Source organism: Neophocaena asiaeorientalis, unplaced genomic scaffold (genome assembly GCF_003031525.2).
Source record: "Neophocaena asiaeorientalis asiaeorientalis breed wild unplaced genomic scaffold, Neophocaena_asiaeorientalis_V1.1 scaffold54, whole genome shotgun sequence".
NCBI lineage: Eukaryota > Metazoa > Chordata > Mammalia > Artiodactyla > Phocoenidae > Neophocaena > Neophocaena asiaeorientalis.
Window position 1 is genome coordinate 3,205,149 of NW_020174938.1, and position 17,540 is coordinate 3,222,688.

The window sequence follows — 17,540 nt, forward strand, 5'->3', positions numbered from 1 at the left end:
TCTTTCATTTTTAATTAAAAACCCAAGGAACTTTTGGCCAACCCAATAGGGTGACGTTACGGTACGACTTCAGAGAAAGATGGTGTAATTTAAAACTTCAGTGATGGATTTGTTATGAGTATTGACAAAGTCAATTTAGAATTTATCAATTTGTCTCACAAAAATACAAATGGAAAAATTTATTCTTTTGCGGGGGAGGGAAGATGTGTATCGTAGGCAATTATGAATGTTTTAAGAGAAAAGGAAAAATCCCTGTTTAAAAAAAAAACCTCATGACCCATTTTAAGTGTTATCAACAATCTGAGATGACAGGAAATACACGATGAGCTAATTCACGTCACAGCATGTGTAGAAATCCCAGGAGTTAACGATAAAACAATAAATTTGAAATATTTAACAGATGAAGACTGAACTTATAACCCTTTCTGCATTAACACTCACTAAGGAATTTCCTGTAGCTGTAACTTTTTAAAAAATAACAGAAATCAGACAGCTATGACTATAAATATAACTATATAAATAAATACACATATATAACCTCCAACCATTTCTCATAAACTGCTTTCCCCATCAGAAAAAGAAACAAATACTTCAGTTATGGGACAAGATTCAAAATAAAATTTTCCAAAAATTCTTTGTACATAGTGACTTCCTATCTATAAACGAAAAGAGAAGGCCTCATGTGACACACATTAACATTACAGCTTGAATTACCGTAAATACCACCTAGATTATGAAATAGAACATTAACACACCAGAAACCCCATTGTGCAATAGTCACTACCCCGCCCTTGTCCAAAAGTGATCACTATCGTGATGAATTGGGAGATTGGGATTGACATATGTACACTAATATGTATAAAATGGATAACTAATAAGAACCTGATGTATAAAAAAATAAGATAAAAAAAAATAAAACCATAGGTTAGTTTTGCCTATTTTAAAACTTTATAAAAATGGAATCATACAGTATGTATTATTTCGTGCCTGGCTTTTTTGATTCAATGGTATTATCCATGTTGTTGAGCGGTGGTCTGTCAATTTTCATTGTTGATAATATGCCACTGTATGATTAGAACACTATCTATTCTATGGCTGATTGTTTCTGGTTTTGATTTACTGTGAATAAAGCTGGTGAGAACATTATCATGCATGTTTTTTGATGCATATAGTTATATACTTCTGATGAGTATACTCCTAGGAATACAACCATTGTAAAAGATAACATTTGTATGCAGTTTTAGTAGAGTCTGCCAAACAGTGATTAAATCAATGTATAGTCCTAACCGCAGTATATTAGAGTCCCCATTATTGTTCCTCATCTTAGCCAACACCTGGTATTGTTAGTCTCTTGAGTTTTAACCACTCTGGTGGAGTACAGTGGTACCTCATTGTGGCTTTATATTTCTCTAAGAACTAATGATAAGAAGAACCTCATTTTCAAATGTTTAGTAGTCACCTGGAGACCTGTGAGGTAGCTGTTCAAGTCTTGCCCGTTTTCTACTGGATTATCTGTCTTTGTTTACTTACTGATCTTTAGTTCTTTATAGAGTCTATATCAGAGGTCGAAATTTTTTTCTGAAAAGGGCCAGATAGTACATATTTTAGGCTTTGTGGGCCATGTGGTCTCCACCACAACTACTCAACTCCTTTGCTGTAGCATGAAAGCAGCCACAGTCAATACATAAATGAGTGTGACTGTGTGCCAATAAAACTTTATTTATGGACAATAAAATCTGAATTTCATAAAATGTTATATATCACTAAATATTATTCTTCTGATATGGTTCAACCATTTAAAACTATATAAACTATTTTTAGTTCACAGGCTGAATAAAACGAAGAGGTTGGCAGACGTGGTCCACGAGCTGTATTTTGCTGACTCTTGGTCTAAATAAAGACCTTTGTCAAGTTATATATAAGTCTTGTCTTGTTATTCTTTACAAGAATCAACTTCTGGCTTTGCTGAAACTCTTTATTTTGAATGTTTGTTTTCTATTTCATTAATTTTTGCTCTTATGATTACTTGTTTTCTTTGGGTTAAATTTGCTATTCTTTTTTTAGCTTTTTTGAGATGGATATTTATTTGTTTATTTTATTGAAGTACAGTTGATTTACAATATTGTGCTAGTTTCCGGTGTACAACAAAGTGATTCAGTCATATATATATATGTATTTTTTCAGATTCTTTTCCATTATAGGTTATTACGAGATATTGAATATAGCTCCTTGTGCTATACAGTACAGTACCACCTTGTTGTTTATCTACTTTATATAGAGAAGTCTGTATCTGCTAATCCCAAACTCCAATTTTTCCTTCCCCCCACCATTCCCTTTTGGTAACCATAAGTTTGTTTTCTTATGTTTGTTTCTGTTTAGTAAATAATTTCATTTGTATCATACTCCAACTAGTATGAAAATCTCTAGCTCCATCCATGTTGCTTTAAATGGCATTATTTCATTCCTTTTTATGGCTGAGTAATATTCCACTGTGTGTGTGTGTGTGTGTGTGTATACCACATTCTCTTTATCCATTCATTGAGATATGTATTTAAATCACTAAATTTTCAGTATTTCTTCCCTTCTAATATATGTACTTAAGGCTATAAATTTCCTCTAAGCAACCCCTAAGTTTTGAAAGGTTAAGCTAACAGAGATATGACCTATTTTTAAATTTTCAACATTTCATTTCTGACCCATAGATTATTTCAAAGTGATTCACTTAAGTTTCAAACACTAGGAGATCTTCAACTTATCTTTTTTTTTAAAGTCACTCTTCTGTAATTAGTTCCAACCTTAATTCCACAGTGGTCAAACCTATAGAATTTCTATTCTCTCAAATTTAAGATTTGTCCTGTAGTCAGTATATGGTATATTTTAATGGGTGGGCCAAAAAGTGCCTTTGGTTTTTTAAGTAAAAATAAAAGATACATTTTTCATTTTCACCAAGAACGTTATTGAACAACGTATTTCACCCTTTTGTTCCCCTACCTCCTGCCATTTTCCAGGCAACTTCATAATTCCATGTTCCCAAAACTTTTTATCTTTTTGAGCAAAGAACTGTTCCAGGTACCTTGTACAGTCTTCCAGGGAACTGAAATTTTTTCCATCATTCACTTTGTAATAGAGACTAACACACCACTGTAAAGCAATTATACTCCAATAAAGATGTTTTTTTTTAAAAAGACAATATTGTAAAGACCAAAATAAATGGAAATCCGAAGGTGCAATATCTGGTGAATACAACGGATGAATCAGAACTTCCCAGCTAAGCTGTAACAGTTTCTGCCTGGTCATCAAAGAAACATGCAGTCTTGCTGCGTTATCTTGATGGAAGATTATGCGTTTTCTGTTGATTAATTCCGGATGCTTTTCAGCAAGTGCTGCTTTCAGTTGGTCTAATTGGGAGCAGTACTTGTTGGAATTAATCATTTGGTTTTCCAGAAGGAGCTCATAATAAGAGGACTCCCTTCCAATCCCACCATATACACAACATCACCTTCTTTGGATGAAGACCAGCCTTCAGTGTGGTTGATGGTGGTTCACTTCGCTTGTCCCATGATCTCTTCCATTCCACACTGTTGTACAGTGTCCACTTTCATCACTCGTCACAATTTGTTTTAAAAACGGAACATTTTCATTATATTTAAGTAGAGAATCGCATGGGGAATTACGGTCAAGAAGGTTTTCTTCGCTCAACTTATGTGGAACCCTATCATCAAAGCGATTCACATAACCAGATTGGCGCAAATGATTTTCAACACTTGATTTGGATGTTTTGAGTATGTTGGCTATCTCCCGTGTGGTATAACATTGATTGTTCTCAGTTATTCTTTTGATTTGATCACTATCAACTTCAACTGGTCTACCCGACCGTGGAGCACTGTCCAGCGAGAAATCTCCAGCATGAAACTTGGCAAACCACTTTTGACACGTTTGATCAGTCACAGCACCTTCTCCATGCACTGCACAATCTTCTTTTGTGTTTCAGTTGCGTTTTTACCTTTCTTGAAATAATAAAGCATAATATGCCAAAATTTTTGCTTTTTTCTTCCACCTTCAATATTAAGGATGCAGAATTCATGCATATTATTGCTGCATCTACAAAAATTCACCAATTTTGATGTCTTGCTTTAAATGCACGCTGATGTGGCAACTGTCACATACAATCTAACAAAATTGTTTCAAATGAAGTTGAAGACATCTAAGTGCTACTAGAGTCATCTTACAGAAAAAACTGAAGGAACCTTTTGGCCCACCCAATAGTAACAGTTCACAGGCACTTATAAAACATAGAGTTTATTTGTTTGGTGCAATATTTTACAAATGTCAATAAGGTCAAGTTTGTTAATTGTGTTGTTCAGTTTTGTAATATAACTTTGTGGTTTTTATTTTGTTTATACTTATTTGCCTTGTGCTACATATCCTATCAGCTACTGAAGTTTGTTAAAATTTATCACTAGGACTGTGGGTTTGTCTCGTCTACTTCTCCTTGTAGTTCTATCAGTTTCTGCCTTTCACATTTTGAGATTATGTTATGAGGTAATACATACTTAGAATGGTTTTATTTTCCTGGTATATTAACTCTTAATAATATGAAATGTCCCACTTTATCTCTAATAATGCATCTTGCTTTTTTGCTTGGTATCTACAACAGCTTTTTTCCAGTTAGTTTAGACATGGTTTACCTTTTTCCATCCTTGTAATTTTCAAATTTTCTGTATCCTTATATTTAGTGTGTCTCTCATACAAGTAATACACAGTTAGATTTTAATTTCTTTCCAATCTGACTTTTAATTAGAGTAGTTAGTCCATTTACAATTACTGATATATTTGTATTTAAACCTACCATCCCACTATTTGCTTTCTATTAGTCCATCTTATTCTATGTTCCTTTTCCTTTCCTTTCTCACCTCCTTTTGGAGAATTTTTAATTTTATTTTCTTCTTCTATTATCTTGTTAGTTATAGATTCTTCTATTATTCTTTCAAGGCTTCTCACAGAGATTACAGTACACATCCCTGCCTTATTAATCTCTAATATAAAGTAGTACTTTCACCACTTCCTGGAAATTTTAAGAACCTTAGAAGACTAACTCCATATCCTTACTCCTGACTTATACGTTTGTGTACTGTATTTTAAATCTCATATAACATTATTATTTTACATATTCAATATTCACTTAGATTCACCCAAATATTTAACTTTTCCTTTGCTCCTCATTTTTCTTTCATCACCTGAACTTTCATGAAAACTACCATCAATTTGTGACGCGATCAAAGCCATCAATGTTTTATGTCATGATTTCTGCATCTAAAGTTTTACCTAAAGTAATCTTTTCCTGCTCCTAGATGATGAAGTTATTCTCCTACAATTTCTTCTATTAACTTTACAGTTTTACCCTTCAAATTTCAGTCACTATTAAACCAAATGGAAGTCATTTGCATGGTCACTGTAACACAGAAATTCAATTTTTTTCCTCTCCATTTTAGGAAGCTATTTCCTCCCAAACCATTTACTGAACAATTAGCCCATTCCTCATTCCTTCCACTGGTCTATTTCTCAGTTCTTGTGACAATACAATACTTTCTTTAAAAAAAAAAAAAAAGCACTGTGACTTTTTAATACGTTTAAATATCTTGTAGAGTAAGCTCTCCACTCTTTTTACTCTCCATAGCAAACCCAGTAGTTCACAAACCTTTATTCTTCTACGTACATTTTAGAAGAAAACTTCCAGGTTCATCAAAAAATCCATTAAGAATCTTGATTCATATATGCCAAATTTATACATTAACTTGGGAGGATGAATGACATTTTAAATATTATATCAACCCATCCAAGAGCATGAAATATCTACTTTGCTATTTATTTATCATCTATGTTCTCTACTAGAGTTTTAAATTTTTCTTGACGAAGGTCTTGTATATTCTTGGTAAGTTATATTTCTAGATATTTTATAGTCTTTTCCTACTGAAAATTTATCTATTTTAAAATATTTTTTCTTTTTAAATATTTTCTATTGATTATTGCTGGTATAGAGAAATAATCCTGATTTTGATAAATTTATCCTGTATGGCAAACCTGCCCAATGTTGTTTTCTATTATATACTAGTTTGCTGATTCTGTAGGTGATTTCAGGTAGACAACCAAATCATCTGTCAACAGAACAATCTTATCTCTTCTTCCAATTTCAACACCATTATTTCTTTTTCTTCTCTTATGGTAGTGGTAGAACTATGTTATTAAATAGTAGAGGTAACTCTGGCCAACCTAAACTTTTCTGTCATTTCCTGAGAGGAGTATGGTAAACTCTCTAACAATTGTTGATTTATCTATTTCCCTCAGCTGTTATTTAGCTTTTGTTTGATATATTTTGAGGCTGCATATATATTTATGTTGACTGTACTGTTTTGTTTAGCTTTGTTTTATTCTTAATTACTTTTTATTGGAATATAGTTGCTTTACAATGTTGTGTTAGTTTCTTGCTGTACAGCAAAGTGAATCAGTCATACATATATCCCATGTTTTTTAGATTTCCTTTCCATTTAGTTCACCACAGAGCACTGAGTAGAGTTCCCTGTGCTATACAGTAGGTCCTCATTAGTTATCTATTTTATACATAGTAGTGTATACATGTCATTACCAATCTCCCAATTCATCCCAGCCCCCCTTCCCCCCTTGGTAATCGTAAATTACCATACATCTTGACTCTATTTCTGCTTTGCAAATAAGTTCATCTCTACCATTTTTCTAGATTCCACATATAAGCAATAACATACAATATTTATTTTTCTCTTTGACTTTACTTCACTCTGTATGACAATCTCTAGATCCATCCATGTCTCTGCAAATGGCACTATTTCATTCCTTTTTATGACTGAGTAATATTCCAGCATATATATGTAACATATCTTCTCTATCCATTCATCTGTTGATGGACATTTAGGTTGCTTCCATATCCTGACTATTGTAAATAGTGCGGCAATGAACAGCAGGGTGCACGCATCCTTTTGAATTATGGTTTTCTCTGGATATATGCCTAGGAGTGGGATTGCTGGGTCATATGGTAGCTCTATTTTTAGTTTTTTAAGGAACCTCCATACTGTTCTCCATAGTGGGTGTACCAATTTACATTCCCACCAACAGTGTAGGAGGGTTCCCTTTTCTCCACACTCTCTCCAGCATTTACTGTTTGCAGACTTTTTGATGATGGCCATTCTGACTGGGGTGAGGTGATACCTCATTGTAGTTTTGATTTGCGTTTCTCTAATGATTAGTGATATTGAGCATCCTTTCATGTGTTTGTTGGCCATCTGTATATCTTCTTTGGAGAAATGTCTATTTAGGTCTTCTGTCTGTTTTTGGATTAGGTTGTTTGTTCTTTTGATATTGAGGTGCATGAGCTGTCTGTATATTTTGGAGATTAATCCCTTGTCAGCTGCTTCGTTTGCAAATATCTTCTCCCATTTTGAGGGCTGTCTTTCAGTTTGGTTTATGGTTTCCTTTGCTATGCAAAAGCTTCTAAGTTTATTTACGTCGCATTTGTTTATTTGTATTTTCGTTTCCATTACTCTAGGCGGTTGATCAAAAAAGATCTTGCTGTGATTTGTTGACTATATGTTTCGTGTTATATCTTCTTGACCTATGATTCCTCTTACGAATAAATGTTCCTTCTGCTATTTTCGTCTTTTAGATGGCTACCTCAACTTCCTTTTGTTTTGCCTATTATGTCTTTTCCATCCTTTTATTTTAAATCTCACTGTCTTATTAGTTTTATGTGTATCTTTGTAAACAACATATTGGGGTGTTTTTGTAATCCAATCTGCTTTTAATTGATGAGTTTGACCCATTTACATTATTATAATTACCATTATATTGGGAGTTATTTCTACATTTTATTCATACTTTGTCTTTATAGTATACAATGTTTATTTTTCCCCCTTTTGCGCTTTCAGTTGGATAAACCTTTCTTCTGCTGTTTAAAAGTTATATGTATATTCTATTTCATTCTGTGGTAACTGCCCTTAAGTTCCAAACTCATATTTTATTTCTTAATATTTATATCTATAGGTATACAGATATTAGTATTTCTAGCTTTCCCCTAACAACACATATACACTTGTCTACACCCACTACTTGGTATTGTCAAAAATTTTAGTAGTGGGCTATCACTAACATACTTTTTCTTTACTTTGATTCTCTCCTTTTTAAAAAACAACAATAATGAATGTTCCCAAGTTACTAATGATGCACAGCAAACCCCTAAACATAAAACGACCATTATTGGCATAAAACAACCATTATTTTCTTATGCTCACAGATCCTGTAGGTCAGGAATTATGACAGGGCACAGCAGGGATGGCTTATCTCTGCTCCACAATGTCTAAGAAGACTTGAATGTCTGGGGGTGACACAGAAAGCTGGGGGCTGAAGTCAACTGAAGACTTTTTCATTCACAAGTCTGGTTCCTTGGTTAGATGACCTGAAAGTTGGTCTCAGGTGGAGCTGTCTATTAGAGCACCTACAATGTAGGCTTTCCTCGTGGTCTGGGCTTCACACAGCATGGTAGCTAGGTTCTGAGATGGAGATCCCAAGAGGAAGTGTCTGGAAAGCACTAACTTGAAGAGAACCAAGAGGACTCCACATGGCTTTTTGTAAGTCTCAGAAGTCATGTGATATCTCTATTGATTCAAATAGCTCTAAGCCCACTCAGATTCAAGGACAAGGGGTAAAATAAACTCCAGCACTCACTAGGAGGACTTCAAAGAATTTGGGGGCTACATTTTAAAACTCCCATATCTCTTACAGCCTTTCCTGAATGTGTCTCTTCTTATTTGAGTATTCATTCCAAAAGTGCTTTCAGTGTGTATTTTTGTGTAGCAAACCTTCCTAGGTCTTGTATGATGAGAATTTTTACTATGCCTCACATTTTGGGTATATATAAATGCTATGTGAATTCAATGTTCTTTTCCTTTAAACCTTTAAAAAAATTACTCCACTGTCCTCTTGAAATCACATCTCTCAAAATCAACACTAGGTGCAGTCTAATTCTTGTCCCTTTATAGGTGATCTGCTCTTTGTCACTAGGAGCTTTTAGAAGCTCTTTTTGACTTTGATGTTATCAGCCACTGTAAACGAGTCTAATGGTGAGTGTTTTCTCCTCTCCAGTATTTAGCAGTCATTAAAAGCCCTCTCAATCTTAGGTCTTCCATTAATCTTTAATTCTGAGAAATTTATCTTAATTATTTCTTCAAATATTTCTTTCTCTCTTTTTATTTCAGATCTCCTCTAGGATTCCTATTTATCTGGATACAAGCCCTTCTACATCTAACTTTCATACCCCTTGGCTTTTATTCTATGCATTCTGTCATTTAATGCTATGTTCTTAGAGAGTTTCTCAATGTAATCTTCCAACTCAGGAGTTTGTTCATCAGCTGTATATCTTAGACTATTACTCAGTCTACCGTGTTCTTTATCTTCACTACATTTTTCATACCTAATATTTCTACTTGGTTCTGTTTTCACATTTTCTAGTTCTTGCATTATATTGCTAATATCCTTCTTATCTCTTTAAATGTATTTATCATGCTTATTTTAAATTCTTGGTCAATTTTTCCACTAATTCTCCATCAGATGGTATATGTTATTCACTTGGTTGTCTTTCTCTGAGAGCAGCTGTACAATTCAGGGGAGTAGTTTGGCTATAAGCTAATGTTCTTCTGGTGTACCAGCCACTCTATCTGAGCACATGTATGGTCACCAGGCCCTAACTGCAGGAGGATGAGCCCTGGAGCAAAGAGCCCTAAGGACCTCAGAACTACTGTTTTTTATTCCAATTTGCTGGGCATTCCACAGGTAACTCCTCTGGTCAAGGTTTCATATGTAAATTCTTAGGTAGAAATAGCACCGGCCTCAGAGTCTTCCTAGGTTAAAACCTACCAATCTGGGAGTTTGGAGGCAGTGTGGGGGAAAAGGTTGAAAAGTGATCCCCTAAGGGCAGTCAGGTCATACCAGTTTCATTAATGCCATCAGAGCCCCAGTAGACCTTTTGAATGGACATGGAAGCCTGGGCCATTCCTGTTCATTTCTGCCGTGAAAAGATAGTCTCAAGGCAACACCAGCGAGGAAGATAAAATTTAACAGCCTCCTTCCAATCTACTTTCTCACTGTTACCGCTGGCAGTCCTTCGTCCCAGGCTGCAGCCACCACCCCCACAAACCATCTTTCTTTCACTCATCCATAAACACATACAGGTTCATAGCACCTGAGTCTCCCCATAATTCCCTCTCACTCCTCTAGTTTCTTCAGAGTTGATTTCGGGTGAGGGAGTCAACAGCTAGAATTAGATTGACAGAAAGTGGAAACCAGCCTAGAAACTACTTTCTTCATCAAAGGTGTAGAAGTCTTGCTCAATTTCAACCACTCCCAACCCAGTTCAAAGATTTCAGGCAAGCAGATGAATGAAAAGTTAATATTTAATAGAACATCTTACCACCAAAAAAGCTACCTGGGGCATCTAGTTTAGAGAGTAATTCTTTCATGGATAGAGATCTTATGCCATCTCTAGCTTCATACCTTTGAAAACACCTTTTAGCTATTTTTTCTAACTTTTCATCACCATAGACTTATAAAGCATTTGGTGTAAACTTCTGGGTGAAATAAAAAACAACCAAAACTCTCTTATTGGTCTGCTCACTAAGATTTTTGACCTTGAGATATTTTTAAGCACCAGAGTTCCCCAGTCATCTAATGAAAATCAAAATCACGGCAGGCACTCTAAAACACATATGTACAACTATTAGCCTCAAGCCAATATGAAACTATGTTAGATACAGAGAAGTTAGCAGATAGGCTGCTATTTCAATAGTAGGCAAAAATGGAAGGACCTAACATAGAACCTTAGACATTCTCCCCAGTTGAGGTTGGGGAGGAAAAGAAAGAGTTGGTGGACTATTGATAAGACTTGGTAAGTAAATGAATTTGGTTGCCCCCTAAAATAAGGTTATCAAAAAAGCTAGTTCAACCTTAAATTGTATTGTAGAATACAATATCTAGTACCAAGGAGGTGATGTTTTTGCTCTGTTCTGTACTGATGAGATGGTATCAGTAATACTTTTCAGTACTGAGCACCACCCCACATTCTCTGAAGGTCAAAATCTTTTAAATTTTTGCCAATATGATGGTGGGGAAAATGGTATCTTTTGTATTTTTCTGACTGCTAGTAAAATTGACTATCTACTGATGAAGAAATGCAAATAGCTAATAAACTCCTGTGAATTGCCTGTTGGCAGTCTTTATCAGCTTTCTTTAGGTTATTTCTTTTTAAAAAATCTCTTTCTGAAAGGTCTCTTTATTTTAATGATTCTGACCCTTTTTCAGTTATGTGTTGCAAATATTTTCTCCCAATATATCATCTGCACAGGGTTTTTCTATAACTTTTAAAAAAATGTGTATGTTGTCAGAATTTGTTGGTTTTTGCTTGACATGCCATTTCTCTTTTTCCTAAGATAGTCTCTCCCATCAGAGATAATACAAACGCTATCCCATATATTCTTCACCTTTTCACATTTAGACCTTTGAAATGAAGTAGAGATCCAACTTTATTTCCTTCCACTTAAAAGTCTTTTGTACCAACACCCTTTAATAAATAAAACACTTTTCCCCTGTGAATTGAAGTACCACTTTGATAATATTTTAAAGTTCCATAATTACTTGTATCAGCTAGATTTTATTCCTTTCTATTGTCTAGTCTATTCTTGGGCCAATGCCATGCTGTTTTGATTGGAGAAGGTTATTTAATTTTAATATCTGGGTTTCTTCACTCTTATTCTTTTCTCAGCTTTCTAGAATGTATTCACTTAAAGGGCATTTTCTTAAGGCACAGATGATAAGATGGAACAGGATACAAAGTACCAGATGTATGTGTTATCCTGTAACTAAAAACTGCAGTTAATTAAGCTAACAGAGTCTTAATTAGATTCCATACAATGAATAAAAACAAAGAGGAGAAATTAATTGCATGGACAAATGTAACTAATACATATGGCAGACACTACGCCTCCCATTTGAGGCTAATAACAAGGTACTTTACTTTGGAGGAAACTGAGGCACAGGTAGAAAAATGGAGAGAGTATCAAGCCAAGAACCTGACTAACGAAAAAAACAAAAAGAGAAAACATCCACCAAGGGAGGCATGGAAGTTCACTAATATTTTACTTGTCCAGTTCCAATTACATAGAGGTAAAGAAATCAGTCATTCTACCACTGGTCTAATCCTACTTACTATAGATCTAGCCAGAGCAATGGTTGAGCTCAAGTGAGGTAACAGTTATATGAACTCTAAGGCCTGCTCTTTTGATTTGCAGAGATTATGAATCCACCCACAAATAGCAATACAGAATATAAACATTCTATGCCTCTGCCAGCACAGAACCCCAATGTGCTCCCCAATTCCTACCAAACAGAGTAGGAATGTGACTACTTTCCACTCTTGAAACCCACAAAATGTACCAAGAGAAAGAAACCTTCATATAAAATATGAGATCACCCCAAACCATGTATCAGGAAGTATTCTATCAAATACAATACACTTTGAGACAACTTGATAATGAATATCATAAGTTAATATATACCTCTACATATCCAAGCAGTGTTGGACTTCCCTAAAAGTAACAGAGAAGATCTTAAAGATTTTTATTTGAAACAAAGACAGATTTGCAGACAATTCATAGGAGAGAGAGCAAATGTTCCTCTGAGGGTACACTTCCATATGGAGGAAAAACAAGGGAGATGGGGAGATTATGTGTACATGCCATGGTCATTTTCTTTGACTTCCAAATCAGAGGACCTATAAGGGAAATGCTGCGATGGTCAGCGTTAGTTGAAAAGAAAGAAATCATCAAGTCAAACAGGTTGTTATGTTGAGAGCCACACTGCGCTCCTTCCTAGGTGATCTATTCACCCTAAAGGAGGGAACACCAATGCTTAGGATATGTGGTTCTGGGTCAGAGAAAGAGAAAGCATTTTTGAGAAAAGAAAAATGAACTGAACCTTCCAGATGCCATAGATCACACCCTTCCCTACCCTACACTACAGATAATAACAACAATAACTGACTTTGAGCTTTTACCATATTCTAGTCACTATCCTGGGAGTTTTACAAGCATTACTCTTCTAGTCCTGAAAACAACTCCAATGAGGTAAGTACTCTTATTAAATCTCCACTTTACAGATGAGAAAAATGAAGCTCAGAGAAGTAAATTTCCTATAGTTATATAGCTAGGAAGTATAAGACCCAGCATTTGAACTCAAGTAGCCCATTTACTTTTAACTATTATGGTGTATTGCCTCTTCCACATTAACTTTTAACAATTACAAACCCATAAAGTACACAGGATTTTTAAAATTTATAAAGGAAATATTTGCATACCTTGTACTGTAAGCTCTGCTTGAGCTTCAATTGTCTCATTTCCATTATCAGCTATACAAAAATAAGTGCCAGCATCATCCTCGGTGACGTCACTGATCTCCAGACTACCACCTGCCAGCAATACCAATCTTTCAGAGCTGCATTAAAACATATTGATACATTTCAGAACCAGGAAAATAACACCTGAAAAACATTCCACATAAAACAGATAAAACACTTAGACAGTATTATTTATACAGCTATAGATGGACTGAGACCAACACATAAAATATCAGTTTAATTTACTCCAATTTGCTTTGCTCAAATTTCACATGCATAAATATCACAAATACAAATCAAAATGTTACAATGAATTATCTCCGACACTTTAATTATTCCCAAAGGGATACCATTTTTGTGACCAATTCCACTCCCCACAATCCATCTCTGCTTCTTTACTCTGCCCAGTTTTTTTTTTTTTTTTGCAAATTACGTAATTTTCAAGTCTGGTATCAATCTGAGAGTCACACCACCACACCTATGCCATACTCAAATGACTAACAGAGAGGGCAAATGTCAGATCAGAAACAGTAAGTCATGGGGTCACAGTGCCTACTGAAAGTTTCCGACAGTGGCTTGGCTAGGAAAGGGAGGAAAAGAGGAAGGGAAGGGAGAGAGAACAGTTGCCAGAGAGCAGCTTCCTGGGTGTGGTAGCTGGGCATGAACCAACCACCATCACGCCATCATCAACAAGGATGCTGATCATTACTAACCCAGCTCTACAGAATGTCTTAAGTCTATTTAAGGAAAATATATATTTTTTATTTTTGTACAGGTAAAGTATTTTTAAAAAGGAATTTTGCTATATGTAACACTGAGATGTATTATATATTACTTGAAGTTATCCTTGGAAAGGAAAATAACTACCAGAAGAAAATCTCATTTCCTCTCCCCACTCCCTCCTTCCCTTTTTCTCTCCCTCAAACAGAATATTTAAAAAGAAAGCCAAATGATCCTATAACATCAAGGAAGAAATCACAAACCAACATTCTGATGAAATTTTTATAAAGTGAATAAGTTTAGTTAAATTTGGAGATTTTAGAGAATTACAATTTTATTTTTACTTTGAGGTTCTACATCTGACTTTCATAGGCAGATTTCTCTCTCAAATCTTAATATTGTTATATTTCCTGTCTGTAACTATGCTCAACAAAAAAGTTTTGATTACAATTTGGCTTTTCATATGGAATTCTTTTTTTTTTTTTGCGGTATGCGGGCCTCTCCCGTTGAGGAGCACAGGCTCCGGACGCGCAGGCTCAGTGGCCATGGCTCACGGGCCTAGCCGCTCCGCGGCATGTGGGATCTTCCCGGACCAGGGCACGAACCCGTGTCCCCTGCATCAGCAGGCGGACTCTCAACCACTGCACCACCAGGGAAGCCCCATATGGAATTCTTGACAGCGAAAAAAGTCAGAGGAAACGATGACTATTCAGTCTGTGCCACACTTAATAATTCTCATTGTAAGTAAAGTGCTATCTTGGCCTAAGTTTCAGTACACTGTGGGTTTGGGTAGTCTTTCTAAATCTGATAGGCAAGATTAAGTTTCTGGACAAAGAAAGGAAAACCAGAATCAGATTTGGTGACTTCTCTAAGAAATACCCTGCAAGATCAAGACTAAACTTTATCAAGTGGTCTTCCAATGTGAACTACCTTAATTGTACCCTCAGATTACAACTTTATGTGATAGAGAAGCAAGACAACATATAATGGAAGAAAGCAAGAATGACTGGGATAAAAGAAACAGAGATAAGACAGGGTTTGGCTGCCTCACAAAATAAATTTACAAAAATTAATATCCTATATATTACTCTTGGACAGAATCACAACTAAGTTCCATAAATGGAAAACAAGGTTCACAAAAGGGAAACAAGCACTACACATATGATACCCAGCTGAGAGGAACACAATTTGAAACACTAGCTGGTATGGTACTTTTGAAATTGAGGTACAGCAATTTACATCTAATACTTACACTAAAAAATATTCCTGATGCTGCTATGCCTCATGTTTGCCATAACTGAGTACAAGTACAGGAGAAGTCAATCTTTCTTAATGGAGCTTATTTTACTTTCCTTAAAAGAAGGCTGGGAGGAAGAACGTCCACTAGCTTATCAGAATTCACTTAACTTGTTCACCTAACATATGGTGGCTTATAGTAAAATGGCAATCAAGCTTTTAAAGCTCTAAAATTCAAAAATGCAGGCAACAGAAACAATGAGTGAAAAAGCATTCATGGTCAACGGACCCAAACTGAGTGTTGCTGGACACAGGAGTGTATGTATATGTGTGTCTCTGAGTAGCCAGGGGTCAGTTGAGGAGAGCTTGGTGTGCTAAGGCAGGGGTCCCCAACCCCGGGCCGCAGACCGGGACCGGTACCAGTCCGCCGCCTGTTAGGAACCGGGCCGCACAGCAGGAGGTGAGGGGCGGGTGAGCAAGCGAAGCTTCATCTGCCGCTTCCCATCGCTGGCATTACCCCCCGAACCATCCCCTCCTTTGTTTGCATTACCCCTGAACCATACCCCCACCCCGCCCTCCCTGGTCCGTGGAAAAATTTTTTTCCACAAAACCAGTCCCCTGGTGCCAAAAAGGTTGGGGACCGCTGTGCTAAGGAGACATTTCTTTAGCAAAAGGGAAAGGCTTTTGAGCAGATCAATAACAAGATCAGATTTAGTGAGGAAACAAGAGGAGTGAGGAGTGGGGAAAAGATTAGAAGTTGTAAAGTTAGTGTAATGGTTCAGAATTAAAGAGGATGAATTATGGCAGTAACAAGAGGGGTAAAGAGAAGGCATAAAGTAATGACCACTCTTAAGAAGCTGGATGATAAAGTTAAGGAGAGAGATTTATCATTCATTTAACAATTCTTTATTGGTGTGCCTATATATGTCAGGTAGCAGCTGGGATACTGCAGTGAACAAAAACAAAATCAGTACTGTCATGCAACTGAGTGGGAAAGACAGACATAAAACATGGTAATTCTACAAAATGGTATACCAAAAGAACTTGCCAGGAAATTAGAAATAGACATTTCGCTGGAGAGAATGGAAAACAATTAATATCGAGAGCACAAAAGGACTTCTTACACACCCTCTTCCTCTCAAACAGCAGGAAAGGAAGGGTAGGTGAAAGCTAACCTTACATGCTCTCATTTCTTTTTTCTTTAAACTTTTTATTTTGAACTGTAGATTCACATGCAGTACTAAGAAATAATACAAAGACACCTCATGTACCCTTTACCTAGTTTCCCTCAACAGTAATATCTAGTAAAACTACAACCAGGAGACTGACATTTCCACCACCACAACGATCCCTCATATTGTCCTTTTACATACAGCCACACCCACTTCCCTCCCTCTACCACCTCCCTCATTAACCCCTGCCAATCACTAATCTGTTCTCCATTTCAATAATTTTGTCATTTCGAGAAGAATGTTACGTAAATAGTCATACAATATGTAACCTCTGGGGATTGGCTTTTTTCACTCAGTATAATTCTCTGGAGATTCATCCAGATTGTTGCAATTATCATTCCTTTTATTGCTTAAGAGTAATTCCATAGTACGGATAGACATCGTTTGTTTAACCATTCACTCAATGAAGGACATCTGGGTTGTTTCTAGTTTGGGGCTATTATGAATAAAGCTGCTATATACATACATGTATAGGTTTCTGTGTGAACATAAGTTCATTTATACGGGATAAATGCCCAAGAATGTAAAATGTTAGGTCATATGGCAGTTGCAACATATTTTTTCAGAAACTGCCAAACAGTTTTTCAGAGTGGCTGTACCATTTCACATTCCTACCAGCAATGTCAGAGTGATCCCGTTTCTCCACATATTTGACAGCATTTGGTATTGTCACTTTAAAAAAATTTTAGGTATTCTGATAGGTATGTAGTGATATCTTGTGGTCTTAATTTGCAGTTCCTTAATGGCTAATGATGTTAAACAACTTTTCTTGTACTTATTTGCCATCTGTACATCTTCTTTGGTGAACCACCTATCCATACCTTCTGCCCATGTTCTAGTTAAATTATATACTTTTTTTTAATACTGAGTTTTGAGATATCTTT

At 35.8% G+C, this 17,540-nt stretch overlaps 1 protein-coding gene across 1 annotated transcript in view; it reads right to left on the bottom strand.

The window, feature by feature from the left end:
• The window catches only part of NEO1 (neogenin 1), a 168,188-nt gene that overhangs the window by 131,022 nt on the left and 19,626 nt on the right, over positions 1–17,540 (bottom strand). Inside the window, exon 5 of the mRNA XM_024761726.1 lies at positions 13,430–13,566. Coding sequence (XP_024617494.1) covers positions 13,430–13,566 — 137 coding nt within the window. The remainder of the gene's footprint in view (positions 1–13,429; positions 13,567–17,540) is intronic.